Raw genomic sequence first — 21,451 nt, 5'->3', positions numbered from 1 at the left:
AATGTATCAGACTTAATGCAATGAACATTGAATTGATCAAACAGACCTACGCCTGATCAATAAGTCTGAGATTGAATTAAATGAGCTTAAACAATAACATAACATAGGTCAGAAATCTCTGTCCAAATTAGATTGGCTCTAACAAGGACAATGGACTATTGATCAACGTTAAGTTATAAAAATACTTTAATAAACAAAATTAAATCTACATAAAAGAAAGTACGAGATAAAAAAGATTTACTTGATTCGTAACCTGAGAGATTGCTAATTCAAGGTAAATAAAGCTCTACTAGTAGACTACTTCTACAACACAAATCAAAGATGGAGAAACCTCGTACAAGACGTTGACAACTCAAACAATGAAGAATAGAGTAGAAAATTCAAGTATAGAGAAATTGTTGTCCTGAACTAGGTGAATCAATATTTTATTTGTAGTTCTTTGGTCAACAGTATCCGTTGTTAATGTGGCGGACTCCAGGCACCTAGATTGGACTCGGGCGCCTACAGCATGGCAAGTTCTATCTCCACACAATGGCTTCGTAACGGTGCTAGAATAAGGTTTTATCCATATTTGGGGGCTTGGACCGTTGTTGACATAGACCTGAAAGTAATCGACAACAATGGGTTGTTGATGAGGCGCTTATTCGGTGCCTTGGTGGTCTAGGCACCTAGATCAGTCAGCCAAGTGTTGACTGCCCGACGCCTTCTCTAATCGCTGCTTCTTCTATGGTTGCTTGGGTGATGCTTCAGCCTTCCAGAGTTGAGCTCACTCGAACCCAACTCCAGCCTTCTCTCCTTAAGAAGTCTTCCGCTCCAACTTCTCGTCCCTTGAAAGCGTCACACGCGTCCTTCTCACTCCACCGGCATACTCTTCCGTAGTTTCTTGTCCCTCGGATGCACTAAGCCTGCCAACTCGATTTTCTTGCCATCCTTCTCATCCACCGCATCTTTTACTCGACTTCTTGCATTTCTAAATCTCTGCACACTCAAACGCAAAACATCAAATATGCAGAGCATAACTTAACTTGCTTGATCACATCTAAACCCCGAGGTACTTACACTAATTTATTTGATAAGATAATCGAGTTAAACCCAATTTAATTTAAAATTAACCAAGTTGTTGAAACGATTATTCAAACTTGACTTAATTTTTTTTTTCTACGAGTTTGACTTGAGCTTAGTAATTTGTTTATATGTTATCGAGCTCTCAATTCAAGTTTATATGATTGTTTGAAACTCTTATAGTTAGTTTTAAACTTGTTTAATGGGTTATCAAGCTTCATAATATAAATTTATTTATTTATTTTAAAAATTTTATTTATTTATTTATTATATTGATAAAAAATTTATTGATGAATATAATTCACAAATTTTATTTGTGAGCATTGTTTACAAATAGTTCACAATATTTATTTATGAATATTAACAAATTGAAGATATATATTTTTAAATTTGTTTATCTAATTTAATGATTTATATAAGTTTGTTCATGCCATTGACTGTATGTGTATCAAAAGAATATGAATAATTTTTTTTCAAACCGAATACTAAACTTACTCACAAATATGTGCATTTGAAACTAACAATTATTTGAGTGTTTATGATTGCAAGAAAAATAAGATGTCCATCAGTGTTTTTTTTTTTTTAATTCATGTGTCTAGATTTAGCTCGTTTAATTCTAATTCGCTGATCTTTAGCTTTACTTAGCATAATTTGGTCTAAATATGAAATAAAGGATTCAAATATAAATAATCATGAGTGTGGGAGACAATAAACTCAAAAGGAATAAATAGTTAGTAAATTCGATGGAGGAAAACCTCAAAACAAATTTTTTTTTGCCACGAGGACTATTTCGCAAGTCGACCTTTAAAAGCTCCTAAGTTTTTTGGATCCAAATGGAGAAAATAATCCATTAAGCGTCTTCTTACCCAAATAACAAATTGCTTTTGAAGATGGACACCCTGAGGAAGATCTAAGTACAATCGAATCACCAATTGAACAAACCTATACGAATCGCCTTATATATGGACTCTCCAAAGTCAAACCTATACGAATCGCCCTATATATAGACTCTTCAAAGTCACTTAACCCACTTACATATTTGATACGGTACATAATGGTAGGGTCAAAAGTCAAGGGACGGGGCAGTCAGAAGTCAAGGGACGGGACAATCAAAAGTTAAGAGACGTGGTAGACGGAAGTCAAGATAGTGAGACAGTAGGGGACCACTTGGGGACATCCTGTGTCTAAAGGCAGAAAGGAATCTCCCGGTCAGGAAACCATGATCGTGGCAGGAAGAGCGGTCAGGACCAAACCCGACCTGGCTTTACCGATCAGGGATGGTTAGGCTGACCCACGTGAGCAAACTTATCCCTCTTAGTGGGGTTGGAATTATAAAAGCCGGCAGGAGGAGCCTGACCAGTCTGTTCATCAACACTCAATAAACCGACCCGGGTTGTTTCAATCATACCCGGGCAGGATAGAAGGTACTACGCGACAATAGGTCAGGGAATCGTAACTACTTGTCAGAGAATATCTGTTGTATGCCAGGGAATATTCCAGTGATTGAGATCATCTGTCAATAGAACCTTCCTCCAGTTCGTAGGAGAAAGTCACGTGTCCTCCACCACTCAACAAATCCTGACATCCGACATCCTCTGACAAGGGTTGGTATTCAGAAGGTACGTATTGTCATATAAAAAGGGGCGTCCTCTCCCTTGCGCAGGTACGCTCACTCACACACTTGTCTACTTTTCTTCTTCTTTAGTACTCTGTTCTTCTGGGAAAAAAGTACTTGACTTGAGTATGGACTGCGCCGAGGACTCTTTCCTTGATTCTTGATCTCTAACGTTCTGTGTGCTTGTCTAAGTGTGCGTAGAGATCTAACATCGACGACACAGACCTAGCAGTTCTTTCAGGTCACGCGAGGGTCCATTCTCCAGGGCTCGTGCAATCACAACATCGTAGTCTTCTCTTCGTCAACGCTAGCGACACTTCATCCAGCCTCCGTCTGACTCAATTTCCGGACAGAATCAATATTAATCAAATATCAAAATTTAACTAAAGTAACTCAAACTTAATAAACTTGGTCAACCTTAGATTAGAAATCAATTGCACCAACATGACGATCTAACATGCCTACAGGAAGCACAAAGACAAAGCAACCTAGACAGACTCTTTGAATCCATAATGACGAATGATAAACAAGCTCCATTGTCTATTATTACTCAGGGTGAAGCATCACCTAACAAAAGGGAAATCGAAGAAGTCTTATTTCGACAATCAACCTCATAGAAAACTAGAAACAACTTACTTTTCAAAGAAATTGTAAGCCTGGCAACAAAGTGAAGTTTCATAAAGAAGTGTCTCTTCAAGAATACGAACACAACATATATCCTTAGTTCTCATCCTTGGACGATCTCACAAAGATCGTTGCAGAACGACATGATTAGTTATTTAACTGTAAAAGCCAATGTAAGCAACTGCTTATATACATTCCCGTTTCTCCTATAAGGTTTAGTTGAGCAAACAGCACTCGAAATGCAATCCAATAAGAACAGCGGAATGGATCTCACTAATACGAACCTAATCGAGCTTGCACGGGACCTTCCCAGTTCGATAAATAAAAGAGTAATGTTTGTTTATTTTCCCTCACTGATCATGCCTTGCCCTGGTGTGCCAGATAAGCCAGTAGTTGGGGTGCTTGTCTTTCGACCTGTGCTGGCGTTTCTCAAGTCTAGTTCATCGAACAATCTGTTTGTATAAACATAAGGCCTAGCAGTGGACGGCCCCATCTGACCACTGTGGCTTGTATTTCCCCATGCCGTTGTCGATGGAACAGTATCAATTCCAGAGCCATAAGAATGCTGCAGTCCAGGCTTTGGAACCTGGATTGAAGGATAAGTAGCAGCACTACTATTGGCAGGTGCAGCATACTGAAAGGTCGTTGATTCAAATGGATTGGCATTGGCATCAGCATTGCTATCGACTGCAGCAGTAGCCCATGGCGGTGGTGGGTAGCTGGACGAGTACGAGAACTGCTCACGTATTTGTGTTTGGGCCCATGGAGCAATCAAATTGTTTTCAGGATATGCTTGGTTCATAGCATTGGACAGTGGACTCGCGGGGTTGACTTGCGGAGCTGGGGGAATCGGAAGCGAAGATACATTTTGGTCAGATGCTATGGGAGGTGTTAAAGGAGTGTGGGGCGGTGATGAGCTTGGCAAGGTAATGCTCAACAGATTGATAATGTCGTCTTCTTTGGTGAAAGTGTTAACTGGAGCATGAGGATCAGGAAGTGCTAGTGTGGTACTTGCTGAAGAGGGTGGTGATGATGCCTCCATGCTTCCTGCTATGCCGGAATTTGTAACATCAGTTCGGTTTGGAGAGCCTGAATGATTGCTAGTTGCTACAAAGTTGCCGTCAGAACTTGGTGGCTTGACTTTGTAATTCCTGTTCAAGAACAAATTAGCTTTTAACGACAGATCCTTTTTTCTATAATATGGAAGGTTAGCTGTCAGGAACTTTACCTGCGAGCTAACTGAGCAAAATCATCATCCTCATCTTCTTCATCATCATTGTACTGACTCAAAGGCTGAGGCGCAATTTGAGTCCTTGGACTTGGAAGAGATTCAGAGAGTTCAGTTTCTGTAGGTTGAGGTGCAGTGGAGTGGTCCTGTGTGATCAGCTCAGATGTATCAGCTGGCAGAGGTGAACCAGAGGCTATAGCATCATTCTTTGCGAGTACATTTTGCAAGTTGTCGTTTAATTCAAGGCCTTGACCTAACAGCTCCTCATCCCTGTCACCACGGCCCAGCTCAGTTTAGTTAGTTTACTTTGGAAGAGAGTGTAATCAGCAAAAGCAAGTCAACACATCAACATATAAAAAGCTCCCACCAAAACAGGTCCATAAAAAGGTCTATTGCAAAGATGGATCATAGTAGTTTATGACCTACAACTTGGCACCAAGAAGAATTGATGTGTTCTTTCTTTCTCTTTGTTCATTTTGTTTTGGGACTTAGCCCACCCTTCCACACTCAGAGCCCAATCCACCTCTAAATCCTGAATCCAGGTCTATTGTACGCAGTCTTATCTTGTTGCATAAGAGGTTTCTGTAACTCGAATTCATGATATCTTGTTTCTGTAACTCGAATTCGTGATATCCAGATCACACGACAACAACTTCACCATTGCACCAAGGCTCCCCTTCAAATCAACACACATCAACATTTACATGGCACAGACAATGAGGATTAACAATGCCAAGAAGTCACCGAATAAGGAAGAATCATCAAAATCATTCAGTTATCCAGAGAGGCTGACTACATGGCTAGAGGTCATTGCTCGCAAGTTCATTAATGGAACCCCACTTTAATGTGGCTATTGAATCCCTCATGTTATGGAGCATCATTGTGTGTTCAAATCTAGCTCGAACCAACCTTCAAATCTATCACTAACTTATGAATTGGGCAATTTCCTTCGTTCTGGCTTTTTCATGGTGATTGTTATTAAATTCGAAAGGTCAGCAAGCTCAAGAAGTTGCCGAAGAAGATTAAACCAAATGATGCTTCACAGAATTAGGGCCTAGAAAAGGTTAGCATTGACTAACATATGTTCACTTAATACAATTGCAAAGTTAGATTGGCAAACAATATAAATTACCTGATCAAATTAAGTGATTCCATTAGCTTCTTTTGGTTGGAACGGCACTGGTCAACAAGGTCCACAATCACTTCATCTTTAACAGCCTATATAATGCACAGATAAGAATCATCAACAATATCTAAGCATTCAAGATAAATAACCTTATCGGTAATGTAATCTACAAGATAATATGCAAGGACAAAAAGGGAAGCAAAATCCATACAGAACGATCGCTTGGGTTCACAGCTTTCAGCATCTCACTTAACAGATCCATCACACTACGCATACTGGCCAAATCTGATAAGCTGATTCAAGATAAATAAGGGCATAAATTAAATAACTTTTATAAAAAAATATAAAAAAAGAGGGAAAAAACGACAGATAACTTTTTGATGAACTTTAGAACTTATTCCAGAGCTAAAAAAGAGCACATACAAATAACCAAAGGATGCAAGGGAAAATTTTAAAAATTGACATGTAAACCTCCAAACTTATACTTTTTTTTTAAACTCTTTAAGGTTCATTTGCTTTATGGAAAATAATTTACATGAGTAAAATATTTTCCAAGGAAATCTTTAATTGAGAAAATTATTATTTTCCTTTGTTCGGTTGGATATAGAGAAAAATAATTTCCTTTCTTTGCTTTCCACAAGAACAACCGATAGGCTGATCAATGGTTTTCTGTGTGCTACATCATCAAATCAGGAAGTAAAATACTACAAGAAGCATCATTGCATTGCAAGAAAGTGATACCTCAGATTTGCCATCTCAGATGCCATAGCTTCCTCAAGTCTTAAAACAGAATTACTGGGCATACCATAACCTACTGGAGGCTGTCTGATTCCAGATGTCGAATGCACAGGAGTAAATATTAAAGTTGAATCAGGAGAGCGTTCCGGAAACAGCACTCCAGATCTCTGTGGAGGTTAATTCAACATGATTAAACATACTGCTTTGATTTAGTACAATTATGAATTACCAGACAAGAAAAGAAAATGCAACAGAAAATTAATACAAACACCAGTTTATTTATGTTCTTCATCGTTCTATGTATTGCATCCAAGGAAAAACAATAAACTACTGTATATGCTGCTTCATCACTGATATGTTCTATGTATTCCAAGCCACATAGGCAAACAGTGCAGTTTAAGAATAGCGATGCAAAATTTCTAGGTACGTTGTAGAAGAAAAATAAATGAAACCAACATTATTGGGCAAAGAGAGTAACAAGGAAGCGTACCTTTAAGTCAGTATAGGCCCAGTAAAATTGAGGATACTTTCCACCAGCCCCCCCAAATGCCTCTTGCCATGAATCCAACAGTACCAAAATTTTGTCCCTCACTTGCATATCAGTCTGATGGTTAAACAAAAGGATGATCAGAAATGACTGAGCATGATAAGGAATTGTGTGACAGTAAAATCTCCATAGACTAAGCCATGTTTAGTTCTAATAATAGGTTTCACATGCCTCAATACCAATATCTCACAGAAAATATCCCTATAGCAATATTTGTTATGTCCTGATACTGAAGAGCAATTAGGTGTAACTTATTAAATGATATAATAATAAAAAGAATAGTCTAAGATACTATAAACATGTTCAAGAATGACAGATAAAATATATAGTTAAGACTAATTGGATCAATTATAACAGGATGTGAGAGTACAAGGAAACTAACAAAATTGTATTTATTATAACTAAAGTGGTTTATAAGAAACACTACTAATGAAAATATGAAATAACCTTGCATAGAGATGTGCTACAAAATACATATTGCTAACTCATACCTCAAATACATGCAATGTGATAGTGAAAATATGATCCCTTAGCTTATAAGCTCTGATAGTCAGACTCTTTATCTACCCTTGTGTACTTGTGTTGGTTTTCGAACACTTGACCATGTGCAAAAGATGAACTAAACATCTAGGTCCGTGTAATTTATGATGACGATGACGTGTCGAACATTTAGATTTGTTGGATAATTATATCCGAGTCCAACAGAGCAAATAAGGATACACAATTAGCAACTTCTAGAAGGATGAGTGTATCTTTGGGTGTGAAATTGTTATTTTATCTACAATTAGTACCAAGATGTAATATTGTTCTTTACAAATAACCAACCTATATGACATAATACATAAAAATGCTTATGTAGGATAATATAAAACATACTAATAAAATACTTCTTATACATACATATACAATTCTCTTTAGAAATATCAGCATCATAAAGTCATGTAGTCTCAACCATTTTGGATCAACTACCATGGATCTTAGTGTAAAGAAGCATTAACTAACCTTCTTCCTAACAATTTTGACCATCTCTTGAGGAATTTCACGTTCAACAACCTGAAAATGTACATAGTCACCACAATTCTTTATCATCGTCTCTAATAGCTGCAAAGAAAAAAAAAATCCGCATTAAATACTTTAGGCAAGTTAAAATCATATATTACCCATGATTATTCCAAAAGAAATTTCAGCCACATAAAATATACTTCAAGGTTCCAAAATATGTTATATCTGGAGTAACCAAATCACCTGCATCAGATAGGTTAACTAATGGTGTACATCAAAGATTTTCCTTTAAAAGTTAAGAATAAAATTTATTTTTCATTGACCATCAAACAGAAAATAAATAAATAATGACATGGAAATCTGAATAATGGAAACAACATGTTTCATCTTCTCAATTAAGAAACTCATTAGCATTCAAACTTGCACTTACTGTCAAGGATAAAAATTGAATTTGCGGATTTTTGTGTTGCAGGCGCTTCTTCAAAGCTTTGACTACATCTTTCGCCTGCCTGTTTCACAACTTGGTATTAACTTTTGCAAGCATATTTTAAGGAAAAAAAAAAAAAAATCAAAAAGCAGAACGTTGGCACGTCTATGATATGCCAAGAAGAAATTCATAGGTTCGAAATGTCCTTAATAAAACAAAAAAATTGCTGACCTATTAATAGGAGACAAAAAAATCAAAAGATTCTTGATACATAATTCAATCAAGAAGCTTGAATTTCTAACATGAAAATGTGTACATTGAAGTTTTAAGAAAAAAATATCATCATTAAGCTTGAGCATGAGAGAAAGGAGCAGAAAATACAAGCAAAATATTTCATAAATATCAAATTACTTCCTGAAGTCCCCTGCATTCTAACTTTTTTCTCAAAGGAAGATTTGTTGTCAAACAAATAGATCATCTTCTTCAATAATTGCCCTAGCCACTCCCACCCACTCCCAGATATATAAACCTTATTGTATGCTCTTTACATAGCAGAAAAAAATAACTTCATATATTATTATTCTTCTACCTCTGGTTCACATCATTTTCTAGACAACTCCATTATTTCTCTTGGCACGAACTGTTCTTCACTGTATCAGCTTTTTCATTTACTTGAGGACAAAAGGAAAACTCATATCAAGAATTTGTGATGGCTAGGATATCTGAGATAAGTTAACTATCTAAAAGCAAGACCAAAGCTCACTCACTGACGTGCATTTTTTGCTTTTGGTTTGACACTGATTCACACCCCAAAATAACTGCAACATAACTTTTCTTGGAAAGCTAAACAACAGAAACATTTTTTTTACAGAATCAAATATTTGAAAGATCTCTAGGTGTGAGAATTCAATTAGACCTTTTTAAATACAAGAAGATGCTCAATATAATTTTCTGTTCAAGCTAGAATTCATACATTTCCAGATATCAACTTATTCAGTAGCGTTCAATTACACAACAGCACCTTGGATTTAGTTGTGATTATATGGTAGCAAAAGGTGTAGTTGGCCACCCCACACATCAGCCCCACAACCATCCGTGAGGAGGTAAATCGGGAAGTTGTAGTTGGCCAATACGGGGAGAGGCTTGCCCTTGTGGGTGCATGAACAGTAAGTTTTAATGTGTTGACAATTATTTAAGTTTAGGTCAATTTCCAATATATCATAATAATAACAATATAAACAGTAATATCAAAATTAGCAAATCATCAAGTGAGCATGAACTTCATATCAAATAAGCTTAAACTTATACCTCCCCCTTTGCCAAATATCAAAAAATATTTACAAGAGTGCTCCCCCTCAATATGTGGATTAATCAATCATGCTATACAACAAAGTAGGGCCACTCCCCCTAAGCCAAAGGATGATAGGTACACCCCTACTATCATGCAAACAAACACTATGATAACAAATCTAAATACACTGTCGTCGCAAACAAACAGAAATCCATAAAAGTGACATATCATATATATCACACAAAATAGTGTCTGAAGTGCACATCATAAAATACAAGTCAAACAAACATATTCATACAAGAAGTGAGAATTACAAGTCATAACGAGACATAAAAATCAACTGTGCGCAGCAGTACTCATGAGAACATCTATAATAGGTGGGACATTACTCGGTGGCGGGGGAGGTTGAGAAGAGTGGTCAGACATCCAGGATCTCACTAGATCAGTCAGAGTCAATGCTCATCAGCATATCAATCTGTCAGCGCCCAATGATGACAATTTCAGCAATATCCATGCGCAACTCCTCAAAGCGAGTGTCCATTGTCTCCTCGAGTGTAAGTAACTGAAACTGAGCAACTCTAATGTGACCAAGAGAAACAGGTGCCTCAACACCCTCCTCTGGATCAACTGCCATGGGAACTAGCACCTGTGCTGCCCACCGAGGTCGATCCCTCAACAAAGGCACGTCGGTCGATCCATCGTACACCATCCGAATCAACCTCTATCATGATTTTTGTGAAGGACCACACAGATATTCTGAATACGCGGCGGTCATAGGCTCTAGCTTCCCCCGGGAGACATCAATGTGCATGGACTCTAGCCAGTCTGTAATGATGAGGCCAAAAAACATATGGACTGTTGGATGCACAAGTTGAATGAAATGACTGATGCAATGAAAGATGTTCAAAGTAATGTTGACATCAAGGCAACATCGCATGGCGTACAACAAGAACATGTGAGAGGGGCTGACGATAGCTAGGGCACGGGAGGCAATAGGTAAAAGACAATTAATGACTACTTTGAATAATGCATTGTCTCTAACTGATAATTCAAGTGAGGAGAATGTATTAAAATGTGCATTTGGACCAGGAATTTAAGTTTATAATGTTCAATTATGGAATAGACATCAAAACGGGAATCGTGATAAAATTACCTATTAATGGACTTAGGAGTGATAAGCTTGAAGGTATTCCTGTTAAACGCTTGCTGAAGAGTAGCATTGGGGAAATGTTGGTCAGTAGGGGTAGGGGTAGAAGTCAAGATGACCTCTCATCGGACTCACTAACCTTCTTCTTTTTTCTAAACATGATTAATGAAATGCAATGCAAACATCATCAATACAATGAACGCAGTGCATGAATGATATGCCATGTCGGAGCACGGGTAACAGGATTAGAAACCTAAAACACTACTAGGAGCATAAAATCTGGAAGAAAAGTAGAATTAAGGTTTAGGGTTTACTTAGAGTTCGGATTCTTCATCCAGAACGTAGGAAGGGGTGGTCGTCGAGCTAAGCTTGGGTTGTGTGACGACGAGACGAGAGTAGTAGTAATCCTTCCTACGTTCTGGATGAAGAATCCGAACTCTAAGTAAATCCTAAGCCTTAACTCTACTTTTCTTCCAGCTTTTATGCTCCTAGTAGTGTTTTAGGTTTCTAATCCTGTTTCGTCATGACATATCATTCATGCACTGCATTCATTGCATTTTGATGATGTTTGCATTGCATTTCATTAATTATGTTTAGAAAAAAGCAGAAGGTTAGTGAGTCCGGTGAGGGGTCATATCGACTTCTACCCAGACCCCTACCCCCCACTGACCAACATTTCCCCAATGCTGCTCTTCCGCAAGCGTTTAACAAAAATACCTTCAAGCTTATCACTCCTAGGTCCATTGATAGGTAATTTTATCATGATTCCTGTTTTGATGTCTATTCCATAATCGAACATTATAAACTTAAATTCCTGTCTATTGTGAGAGGAGTGTAAACGAAGGGCTTGTATCTGAGTTCTACAATGACATGCATATATATGATGGGGTTGTTTACCGAACTCATGTAGCCAAGCGAAGTTTGGAATTTTCTTGTGAGATCCTTCAGACCTTTTTGGGGTGTTGTCAATCGACAAATGAGTTTATATTTTAAACCACATTACCTGATCTTTTGCCTCCACCGTTTGAGCATATCACCATCGACTCTATGCATCAGAGTCTCTTTCACCGTCCTCATCCGGATGGTCCAAATGCACATCTTAATACATTCTCCTCACTTGAATTATTAGTTAGAGACAATGCATTATTCAAAGTAATCATTAATTGTCTTTTACCTATTGTCTCCCATGCCCTAGCTATCGTCAAACCCTCTCACATGTTCTTGTTGTACGCCATGCGACATTCCCTTGATGTCAACATTATTTTGAACATTTTTCATTACATCATTCATTTCATTCAACCAGTACATCAAACAGTCCATATATCTTTTGGCCACATCATTACAGACTGGCTGGAATCCATGCACATTAATGTCTTCCGGGGGAAGCTGGAGCCTATGACCGCCACGTATTCCAGAATATCTGTGTGGTCCTTCACAAAAATCGTGATAGAGGCTGATTCAGATGGTGTACGATGGATCGACTGAAGTGCACTTAGTGAAGGGCCGAGGGATTGACCTCGGTGGGCAGCGCAAGTGCTAGCTCCCGTGGCAACAGAGGAGGGTGTTGAGGCACCTGTTTCTCTTGGTCACATTGGAGTTGCTCAGTTTCAGCTACTTACACTCGAGGAGACCATAGACACTCGCTTTGAGGAGCTACGCATGGATATTACTTAGGTGCGCAGAGGTTGCCATCATTGGGCACTGACAGATTGATATGCAGACGAGAATTGACTCTCTGACTGATCTAGCGAGATCTTGGATATCGGACCACTCTTCTCAGCCTCCCCTGCTAGCGAGTGATGTCCCACCTGTTATAGATGTTCTCATGAGTACTGCTCTTGCTGAGGGCCACACGGTTGATTTTTATGTCTCGTTATGACATGTAGTTCTCACTTCTTGTATGAATATGTTTGTTTGACTTGTATTTTATGATGTAGGCACTATTTGTGTGATATATATGACATGTCACTTTTATGGATTTATGTTTGTGGCGGTGGTGTTTTTAATTTTATTATCATAGTGTTTGTTTGCATAATGCGTATGGGTGTACCCTATCATTCTTTGGCTTAGGGGGAGTGCCCCTACTTTGTTGTATATCATGATTGATTAATCCATACATTGAGGAGGAGCTCTTGTAAATATTTTTTGATATTTGGCAAAAGGGGAGATATAAGTTTAAGTTTATGCTTATTTGAGATGAAGTTCATGCTCACTTGATAACTTGATGATTTGCTAATTTTGATATTACTGTTTATCATTTTGTTTTTATTATGATATGTTAGAAATTAGCCTAAACTTAAATAGATTGTCAAACATTAAAAAGAGGGAAATTGTTGGTGCAATCATGCCCTGAAAGTTTCAATGTGTTGACAATTATTTAAATTTAGGTTAATACGTTGGATCTAACATGAGTTGCGAGTTTGCAGGAGAATCCCTTGCAGATCGAAAGACCGGATGCAAGGCAAGAGAAGTCTAAGGAGGTCGAGGACCAGATTCTTGGAAAGAGAAAACCTTACAAGGTGGAAGACCGGATGCAAGGCAAGAGAAGTCCAAGGAGATCGAGGACCAGATTTTTGGCAAATGAAGTCCCTGCAGGTCGGAAGACCGGGTGCAATTAAGAGAAATCTAAGGAGGTCGAGGACCAGATTCTTGGCATGAAGACCCGGAGATGAGGAAGCTCCAGGTACAAAGTCCAGGGAACAGGAGGTTCATCTGGCATGAGGTACTTGAAATGATTTGGGTTTAGGTGTAAATTGAATTGTGGGCTGAAATGTGTATCAATCAACAATCGATTGGTTAATCGATTGAGAAGCATCTTCGCGAGAATAGAGTGCTCCTGGATCGATCATTTGATCGATTGGGAGTAACCAATATCAGTCGATCGATTGATAAGGCTTTTACGCGAAAGCATAGTGTGCTCCTGGATCGATCAACTGATCGATTAGGAGTAACCGATTGATCAGTCAATCGATTGACCAGGCTTTTACGCGAAAGCACAGTGTGCTCTTGGATCGATCAATTAGGGGTAACCAATCGATCAACCTATCGATTGACCAGGTTTTTTTTCTTCCTTGTTGTCAACAATTGAGAGAGAGAGAGAGAGAGAGAGAGAGAGAGAGAACTGTAAATCTTGTAAGATTTCTCCACCTTCGACGTAGTTCCGAGAAGGAGAGGTCCATAGTGGAAGGGTGACTGTAGTGTGGATCATTGGACTAGTCACCTCCTCAAGGAGGTGGATACTAAGTAAATTCAAGGAGTTAGCGTTGCTTCAAAGTTTCCGTTGTGCAAACCAAGAAGATTAAGAAATTGAAGTGAATTGTTCACCCCCCTCTAGCTCGACCGGTCCCAACAACCCTATGGTAGTAACTCTGCCCCATACTAGCCAACTCAACCCTGCCCCGGGTTGTGATTATATGATCATACTAAACAAGCATCCGTTACAATTTTCTTCAATGTTTTTAGTCATATGTTCCTGAATGTTCGACCTTCGCACTTTTTATCGCTCAAACTTAATGCCTTTTATCATTCAACAAAAGTCAGTATATTGGTAGGTGTGTCATGTGATCATGTGTCATGGTAGTGCATATTGGTAGGTGCATCATGCCATCATGTGTCATGTTACACTACCAGTAGTCAATCGTTTGCTCAAGCAAAGAAATGTAAATTCTTCTCAGCTTATTTTATTCATTATTCTCTTATCATTTTAACACAGGGCCTAGCAAATTCTTACAAAATGAGTTATGTCATCGAACTCAGAGATTTTCTTGCTTTTAGTTCTATCTTTTCATGCCTTGATTGCCTAGATGAAACCAGACCAAGGAACGGATATTGGAATCAGAGTGAGTAATTCTTTTAAGGTGAAAAATGGTGGCAAACCTTTTAAACACCGTATTTTGATCACAATAAACATAAAAAATTGACCAGAGAGAATATGTTTTTCTTAAAGGAAGATAACCTACAATCTTCTAGATTTCTTACAGCTTGATGTGAGCTTTCATTAGAGAAAATAAGAACATATAAAGACAAAGTCAAAGGTTTCGGCATGATTTAAAAAACCAGTCATTTCAATCTGGATGTGTCAGAAATTTCTACAAAGAACTTTGACATGCCTCCCCAACCTCAGTGTGTTAGGACATAAAATAAGCTAACCAAAAGTGAAAAGCAATTAGATTCTTCTGCGACAAAAAGTTATACCAACAAGAACAGTACGAAGAAATAGAAACCTTATAACAAAAGAATATGATGAAGAACAATAAATGAGAAGGATAACCTAACAAAAAAGATAATATTGATTCAATGGATCAGATCAACAATAATCTACAGCCAGATAACATCTGCTTACCACAATCAATCTCTGAAACATGAAGGCTAGAACTTTTGGAAATTTGGGAGGGGGGACACATGCTTGACGCTAAAAAATAATAATTGTTGTCAAGTCACAATCAAGATAGCAGTCTGTTCCTAGTTTAACTTCACACATGGAGGGACTAGCACTTTCCATCCTTATCAAGCGATTTCAGCAGCTTCAAGTAATGGTTAACAAGATAATTGGAGATAAATCAAAGGTGGGCAACTATAATTATTGCAGTACTTTATCAGATAGTAGCGTCAGAAAACATCTACGGCAGGATCACCAATTCAAAAGCAGTCAACGTATTGATGAACGTTAGCTTTTAAATTGTCAATAAATATTGTAATTTTCGCCACCAAACTCATAGGCATCAATTTCAAGAGTAAAATCATCTCCTAGGTACACTTAAATCTTTGAGACATATCTGCTTCTATCAGTCCCTCTCAACAAAGGCAACAATATTGCAAAGATTACCGGCTATCTAACAATAAAGCTCACGGTGCAGCTCCACGCAGATATAACAGAAACACGTACAATTTTCTTGGTCTACTTTGATAAGACAACGCTACTAACACGAGCTAACCAACAATCATTGTAAAACAGAACTAGAACAAAAAAAAAAGGAACCACAGCGGACCACCTGGGAAACCCTAGCCATCCAATAAATCGATACCAAAACACGCTTCCATGAGAGCAACAATTAAAAGCATCAACACCAAAGATCAAGTCTAAAAAAGACTTGCACGAGCCCCAATCCCCAAAATTCAGTCCCAAATCAGAATCGATGCAACCAAATGACACTCGGGAGGGGAAAAAAAATCAACCTTGCGGGGATGGATGTAGCAAATTTCCATCTCCACACGCAGTTAAAAAAAAAAAAAAAAAAAAAAAAAAAAAAAGAAGCTCTAACGAGCATCGAAACTTGTACAATCACACTCACCAGTGGTCGGAATTGACGGAATCACAAATATCCATGTTCAAAGTCCAGTCAGGCCCCATAAGAAGGTCGCTTGTCGCCTTCTCCACTCGGACCGTCGCCGAAGCCGAAGACGACGACGACATCACTCCAAATCCCTCTCGAAACAAACAAGAAGCCAAACAAAACAAACTCCAGCAGCAGAAAAGCTCGAACCTTTCTCCTCGTGCCAATTCTAATCGATGAACTCCAGTGGATTCCGCCTCTTGATTTCTGCCATTAACGCAAAGGAAATCGAGACGGAAGCGCAAAAGCAGGAATTTATAAAGGGATTACACCAACAAATGAGATTCCCTGGAGGGACGGATCCTCTCCAAGAATTGCAAAATTTTAATTACGATCGAACCATCCATTCAAGAACAAGAGTCAAGACAGCGGCATCGGAATCATCCCACATCGAATAAGTCCAAACAAAATGGCTTCGTTAAACTATCCCTGCAGAAGATCCGATATTCCTACTTTGTTCTGTTTTCTATTTATGGGTTTTGTGTCGACCCATATTTCACTTACCCGAATTTTAGTTACTCATTTTCCTTACACGTTTTTTGATTGTTGGGGATTGAGGGACCGGTGTAGTTTCTGTAATGTAAGTGGAGGGTGGATCGTCCTGGTACATTTTCAGGTAGAATTGGAAGAAGGATAAAATGGGGAAAGGAAAAGGTGTGGAGCGGCGGACAGGTGTAGGGGGCGGGGCCGACCACGCAACGGGAGAATCCATCGTGACCGTTGGTCTAACACGCCTGGCAACGTGTCGACGGAAGAGATGACGCACTGGTCGTCTGAAAACGGATAATTTTGGTGAATTTAAATATATTCTGGAGTAATTTATTTATTTATTTATGTTTCATTCTTATCCACCTCGATAAAATTAGAGAATGAGAAAACTCAAGCAACATCAAACAAACTATTTAAGGACAAAAACAACTAAAATAAAAACTTCTTTGGTTTTTTTTTCCCGTCAGTCGATTTTAAATTTAAATCTTAAATGGGTCCTCAACATTTATAGTGCAATAGTTACCTCATATATGATATATGTTATCATGTAAACTTATCTTTTTAAGGTGATGTAATAGTTAAAACATAAAATATTATAAATGAGATCTTAAATCAAAATTTGATATGTCTTTTTTTTATATTTTATCATCTGTACTAATAATTAGTAGTTATTTATAATTTATTTTTCTTATATTGATCTAAAAATAATTAACGATAATGCTGAATGAATGAATATTTTTTGTCACATGTTATAATGTAAAATTAATTTATTCAATAATATTTCTATTATAGTTATTACAGACTTATCTATTTATTTAATATTTATATGGTAATAATTGATATCGTACCTGCTACAAGAGACAAAATAATAGCTATAAATATTATTTCATGTTACAATATAGTAAGAATTTGACCAATTTAAAAATAAATTTGAAGGATTTAATAAACACATGTCATCTTAAAAATATAATTAATTAATAATATAGAGAAATAATTTTTTTAAAAACTAAAAATATAAAATAAGATAATTGATTTATAAAATATGATATTATTTAGAAATCCTTAACCATACCCTAAAAATTAGGAAAAAAGTTAATTTTAACCGGTTAAAGCTAATTCATTTAGCACTGTCCATTATTTATATACCATACAAAGCGAGAAAAAATTGTGTTTTTTTATATTAGTTTTTTTTTTTTTTTAATTTGTTCATTTGCGGGAGTGGTGGCAAACGCGGCATCCACTGAGATCCCATTGGAGTCGGTTAAAAGGGTGCAAGTTGCAACTCGACACCAATATCATGGTTCGTCCAATCCTGTCCCTACCAATACTGTCCCTCTTACTTTTTAACTGTCCATTGTTAACTTTTTAAAATTTAAAATTTAGAGTGTAGAATTGAAAATTTATTTTTAAAAATATAAATTATCAATTTAAACCTTAAATTTTAATATATACTAGTGTGATCGTTCACACACGTTGCGTGTGTAATATAATAATATATAAATTATTTAGATTTTTGAAAATCTGAATTGTTTGGATTTTCTAGTGTCACCCTTATAAACTAAGAATTAAGATTTGTCACACCATACAATAGTGACGTTAGAAAATCCTAACAACAAACTACTGTAACGAGCTTCCCTATGCAAAAAAATTATTTTATTTTAATATTATACTTGTCTTAGTAAAAAAAATTAAGAAAAGTATATTTTTTAACATCGTCGACCTAAAATATTTATAGAAGATTCTTTGATCATAGTATTATCAATTCTAAGATGTGGGACTAAAGAGAATTATATATTTTTTTTATATAAAACAATCAGAGAAAATTAATAAAGAGGAAAAATTCATAATAATATGTTTCGCTTGTGAAATTATTAATAAACCTTGGAATTATTTTTAGTGTAAATAAAAAAAAGGACATTAACGTAAATACATTTTAGATATATATATATATATATATAGTATTGATATTGTGCGCGATGCGCATAGTGCACGACTGTGCGCGTCGCGCACAATATCAGTGTTTTTTTTTTTTTTTTATTTTTTTTTAGTTTTTTGAATTTAAAAAATTCAACATTTCCTTTTTAAAATTTAATATATAGATATATCCCCTAAACACATTACAATACTCAATAAATACTTAAATTAATTTTATTTTATTTTTTTTTTAAACCAAACACTATAACTTAATTAGAAAGCCTAAACCCTATAAGTAAAATCTAAAAAAAAAAATAACTTTAACACTATACCCAAAGCCTGAACCCTATAAATAAAATCGTAAAGAAATTTTTTAATTATTTTTTAATTTAAAAATAAAAAAAAAACACTGATATTGTACGCGACGCGCACAGTCACGCACTGTGCGTGTCATGCACAGTATCAATACTATATATATATATATATATATATATATATATATTAAAAGTTGATAATTAATATTAAAAATATAAATTTTAAATCCTAAATCTAAATTTAATAATTGACTATTTCGAACCAGAGTTCAGATCCTTTATCTGTAATTCCTGTTCTTTTCATGGTCTTTTTTATAATTTACACGTTAGATTAAAATCTGACAAAAAATAATTACTCTTTTATTGATTTATATTTCATTTTACTATTTTTTTAAAAATCTTTCCCCTTTACTAACTAATTTTGGTGAAGCCTAAAATATATTTATGTGAATATCCTTTTTTCTATTCACACTAAAAATAATTCCAAAGTTTATTAGTAATTCTACAAGCGAAACAATCAGTGATCTAGAGTTCAAGACTCAGCTACAACGTATTATTATGAATTTTTCTCATCATTAATTTTTTCTGGTTGTTTTATATAAAAAAAATATAATTTTCTTTAGTCCCATATCTTAGAATTGCCAACACTATTGATCCTGTCCGAACCAGGTTCAATGGACGCTGGGGATGTGGCGCTCCCTGCTGGATCTTCGAGCGCTCCGGCGAACCTGCAACAAAACCGAGCCGGGGGGTGTCCCGGCGACGGCCCTCCGACGCTCAAGTTAGGCGAAGGAATAAGAAAGTGGCTGAGAAAATGGAGACTTGTGTACCTCCGGTTGAAGAAATGGAGGCCTTATATAGACCTCTCGAAGGAGCCTGGGCACACCAATCGAAGCGATCACCTACTTTCGACCATGCCTAGGTGTGGGCCTGTCAGAAGGGCATCCATAAGACCATACTGCTACTGTATCAACCTTTCCGTGACGTGAAGGTGGGGCCTTTAATAGTGTCATCTTGCGTGCAGTCTAATCATCATGCCTTTGCTGACATATCATATCCCGAGCCGAGCGAATAGGCCACTCGGCTAACCACTGTTCCCTCGCCACGATTCCGGCCGAGCGGACACCTCCGCTCGGCCGAGCGGACACCTCCGCTCGGCCACTCGGCGCTGGGACCCTTCAGGAAGTGGGTCCCCCATTCTTACCGCCGGATCACTTGCCTCCCCTTCAAGTCTAGTCGAAGGAGGCAGTGAGTCCGACTGACTGGACTGTGTATCCGAGCGGGCGGTCGTCGCTTTATCGCTGCTGCTGATATCCCTTGAGCCGTTCGGCCCTCATGCCAAATTTAGCCGCTCGGCTCTTCACTTTGTATGCCTTGGCGCCCAACGTGGATGTTTGCTTGTCTAAATCCTCTCGAAAATCGCGCAAGTCTTTTTCATTAAGCCGAAGCATGCGCGGTATGGGCGCATTAATTGCGCTTGGTGACAGGGCGCCACGTGGCTTGTCTCTAGTGGCGGTGATGCTCCGTACGATGGGACGCCCTTTGTTTTGAAATGAACGGCTAGATGATGATCTCGTCTCTTGTGCCCTTCATCCGACGGACGAGGCTGAGCGGTCTCGTTTGTATAAAACCCTTGTTCTGACCTTCACGCCGCATTCTCTGTCGAAGCTGCCTGCCGCTAGCTTACTCCGGCGACTCCCAGTGCTTGCTTTCCGGTGGTTTTCGAGTTCCTGGGCTTCTTTCCTTTGATCTTCCCTCAGTAAGCTTCTTCTCTTCTCTCGTCCCCTTGTTTCCGAGTATTGCTAGGCTTCCTTCCCTTCTTTAGTCATGGCGAGCACTTCTGCACCCGCTACCGAGGTTCACGGTCCGTGGTTTATGAGTATGGAGAGTAGGTTAGATGAGGAGCACGCCCGGCGCGTTGTTAGGACCTACGGGATCCCGCACGGCCATGAAATAGTTGTAGCCGGCCCGACCGACCGGCCCCATAACCCGCCAACCGATACTATTTGTTTTTTTCTGGACCAGGGCGGCCTTAGATTTCCTACTCATCCATTTATTTTGGAAGTTTGTAATTATTTCCGCATCCCGCTCGGCCAACTTGTGCCGAATTCCTTTAGGCTACTGAGCGGGGTTGTCGTCCTCTTTAGGCCGCACAGTATCCCACTTGACCCCAAAATATTCCACTACTTCTTCTATCCCAAACAATCCGAGTTGGGTACTTTTATTTTCCAAAGTAGAATAGGCTTCAAATTTTTTGAGAACATGCCGACCTCCAACAAGCACTGGAGGGAGTTCTTCTTCTATCAGAACTAAATGGCAGACCGCTGTGCCGACCCAGCCGGAGCTCGGCAAATTCAAAAGCAATCCGGCCTACCTTCATGCGGCAAATTGCTTGTCCGGTCAGAATCGACCAGTTGCTTCTCAAGGGTGTTGTACATTTTGGATTATCTCCGTTCGGGCCAATCTCCCCTACCGCAGGGTAAGGACTCTTTACTCCCTTCGTCTTTTTGTCTAATCGATTTTAATTTCTTCCACCGCAGCTGAAGTCATGTGGCGCTCCAATCATCTGAAATTGAAGGCCGTGGAAATTGAGG

General features: G+C 38.0%; 1 protein-coding gene across 2 annotated transcripts; it reads right to left on the bottom strand.

The window, feature by feature from the left end:
• Positions 1 to 3,350: 3,350 nt before the first annotated feature.
• LOC122031043 (TOM1-like protein 6) lies at positions 3,351 to 16,399 on the bottom strand. 2 transcript variants are annotated; one of them, XM_042590094.1, is made up of 9 exons: positions 16,099 to 16,399; positions 8,373 to 8,451; positions 7,943 to 8,041; positions 6,884 to 6,997; positions 6,397 to 6,560; positions 5,867 to 5,948; positions 5,662 to 5,747; positions 4,530 to 4,799; positions 3,351 to 4,452 (listed from the first exon to the last, which is right to left on the bottom strand). In XM_042590094.1, the coding sequence occupies exons 1-9, from the start codon at positions 16,218 to 16,220 to the stop codon at positions 3,642 to 3,644; spliced, it is 1,827 nt and encodes a 608-aa protein (XP_042446028.1). In that variant the 5' UTR covers positions 16,221 to 16,399; the 3' UTR covers positions 3,351 to 3,641. The 2 variants fall into 2 exon arrangements, with proteins under 2 accessions (XP_042446028.1, XP_042446029.1); XM_042590095.1 differs by lacking the exon at positions 16,099 to 16,399 and adding an exon at positions 15,150 to 15,172.
• Positions 16,400 to 21,451: the final 5,052 nt, after the last annotated feature.

The sequence above is a fragment of the Zingiber officinale genome, chromosome 11A (genome assembly GCF_018446385.1).
Source record: "Zingiber officinale cultivar Zhangliang chromosome 11A, Zo_v1.1, whole genome shotgun sequence".
NCBI classification, from domain to species: domain Eukaryota; kingdom Viridiplantae; phylum Streptophyta; class Magnoliopsida; order Zingiberales; family Zingiberaceae; genus Zingiber; species Zingiber officinale.
This window is presented reverse-complemented; position numbering and strand designations above follow the sequence as displayed.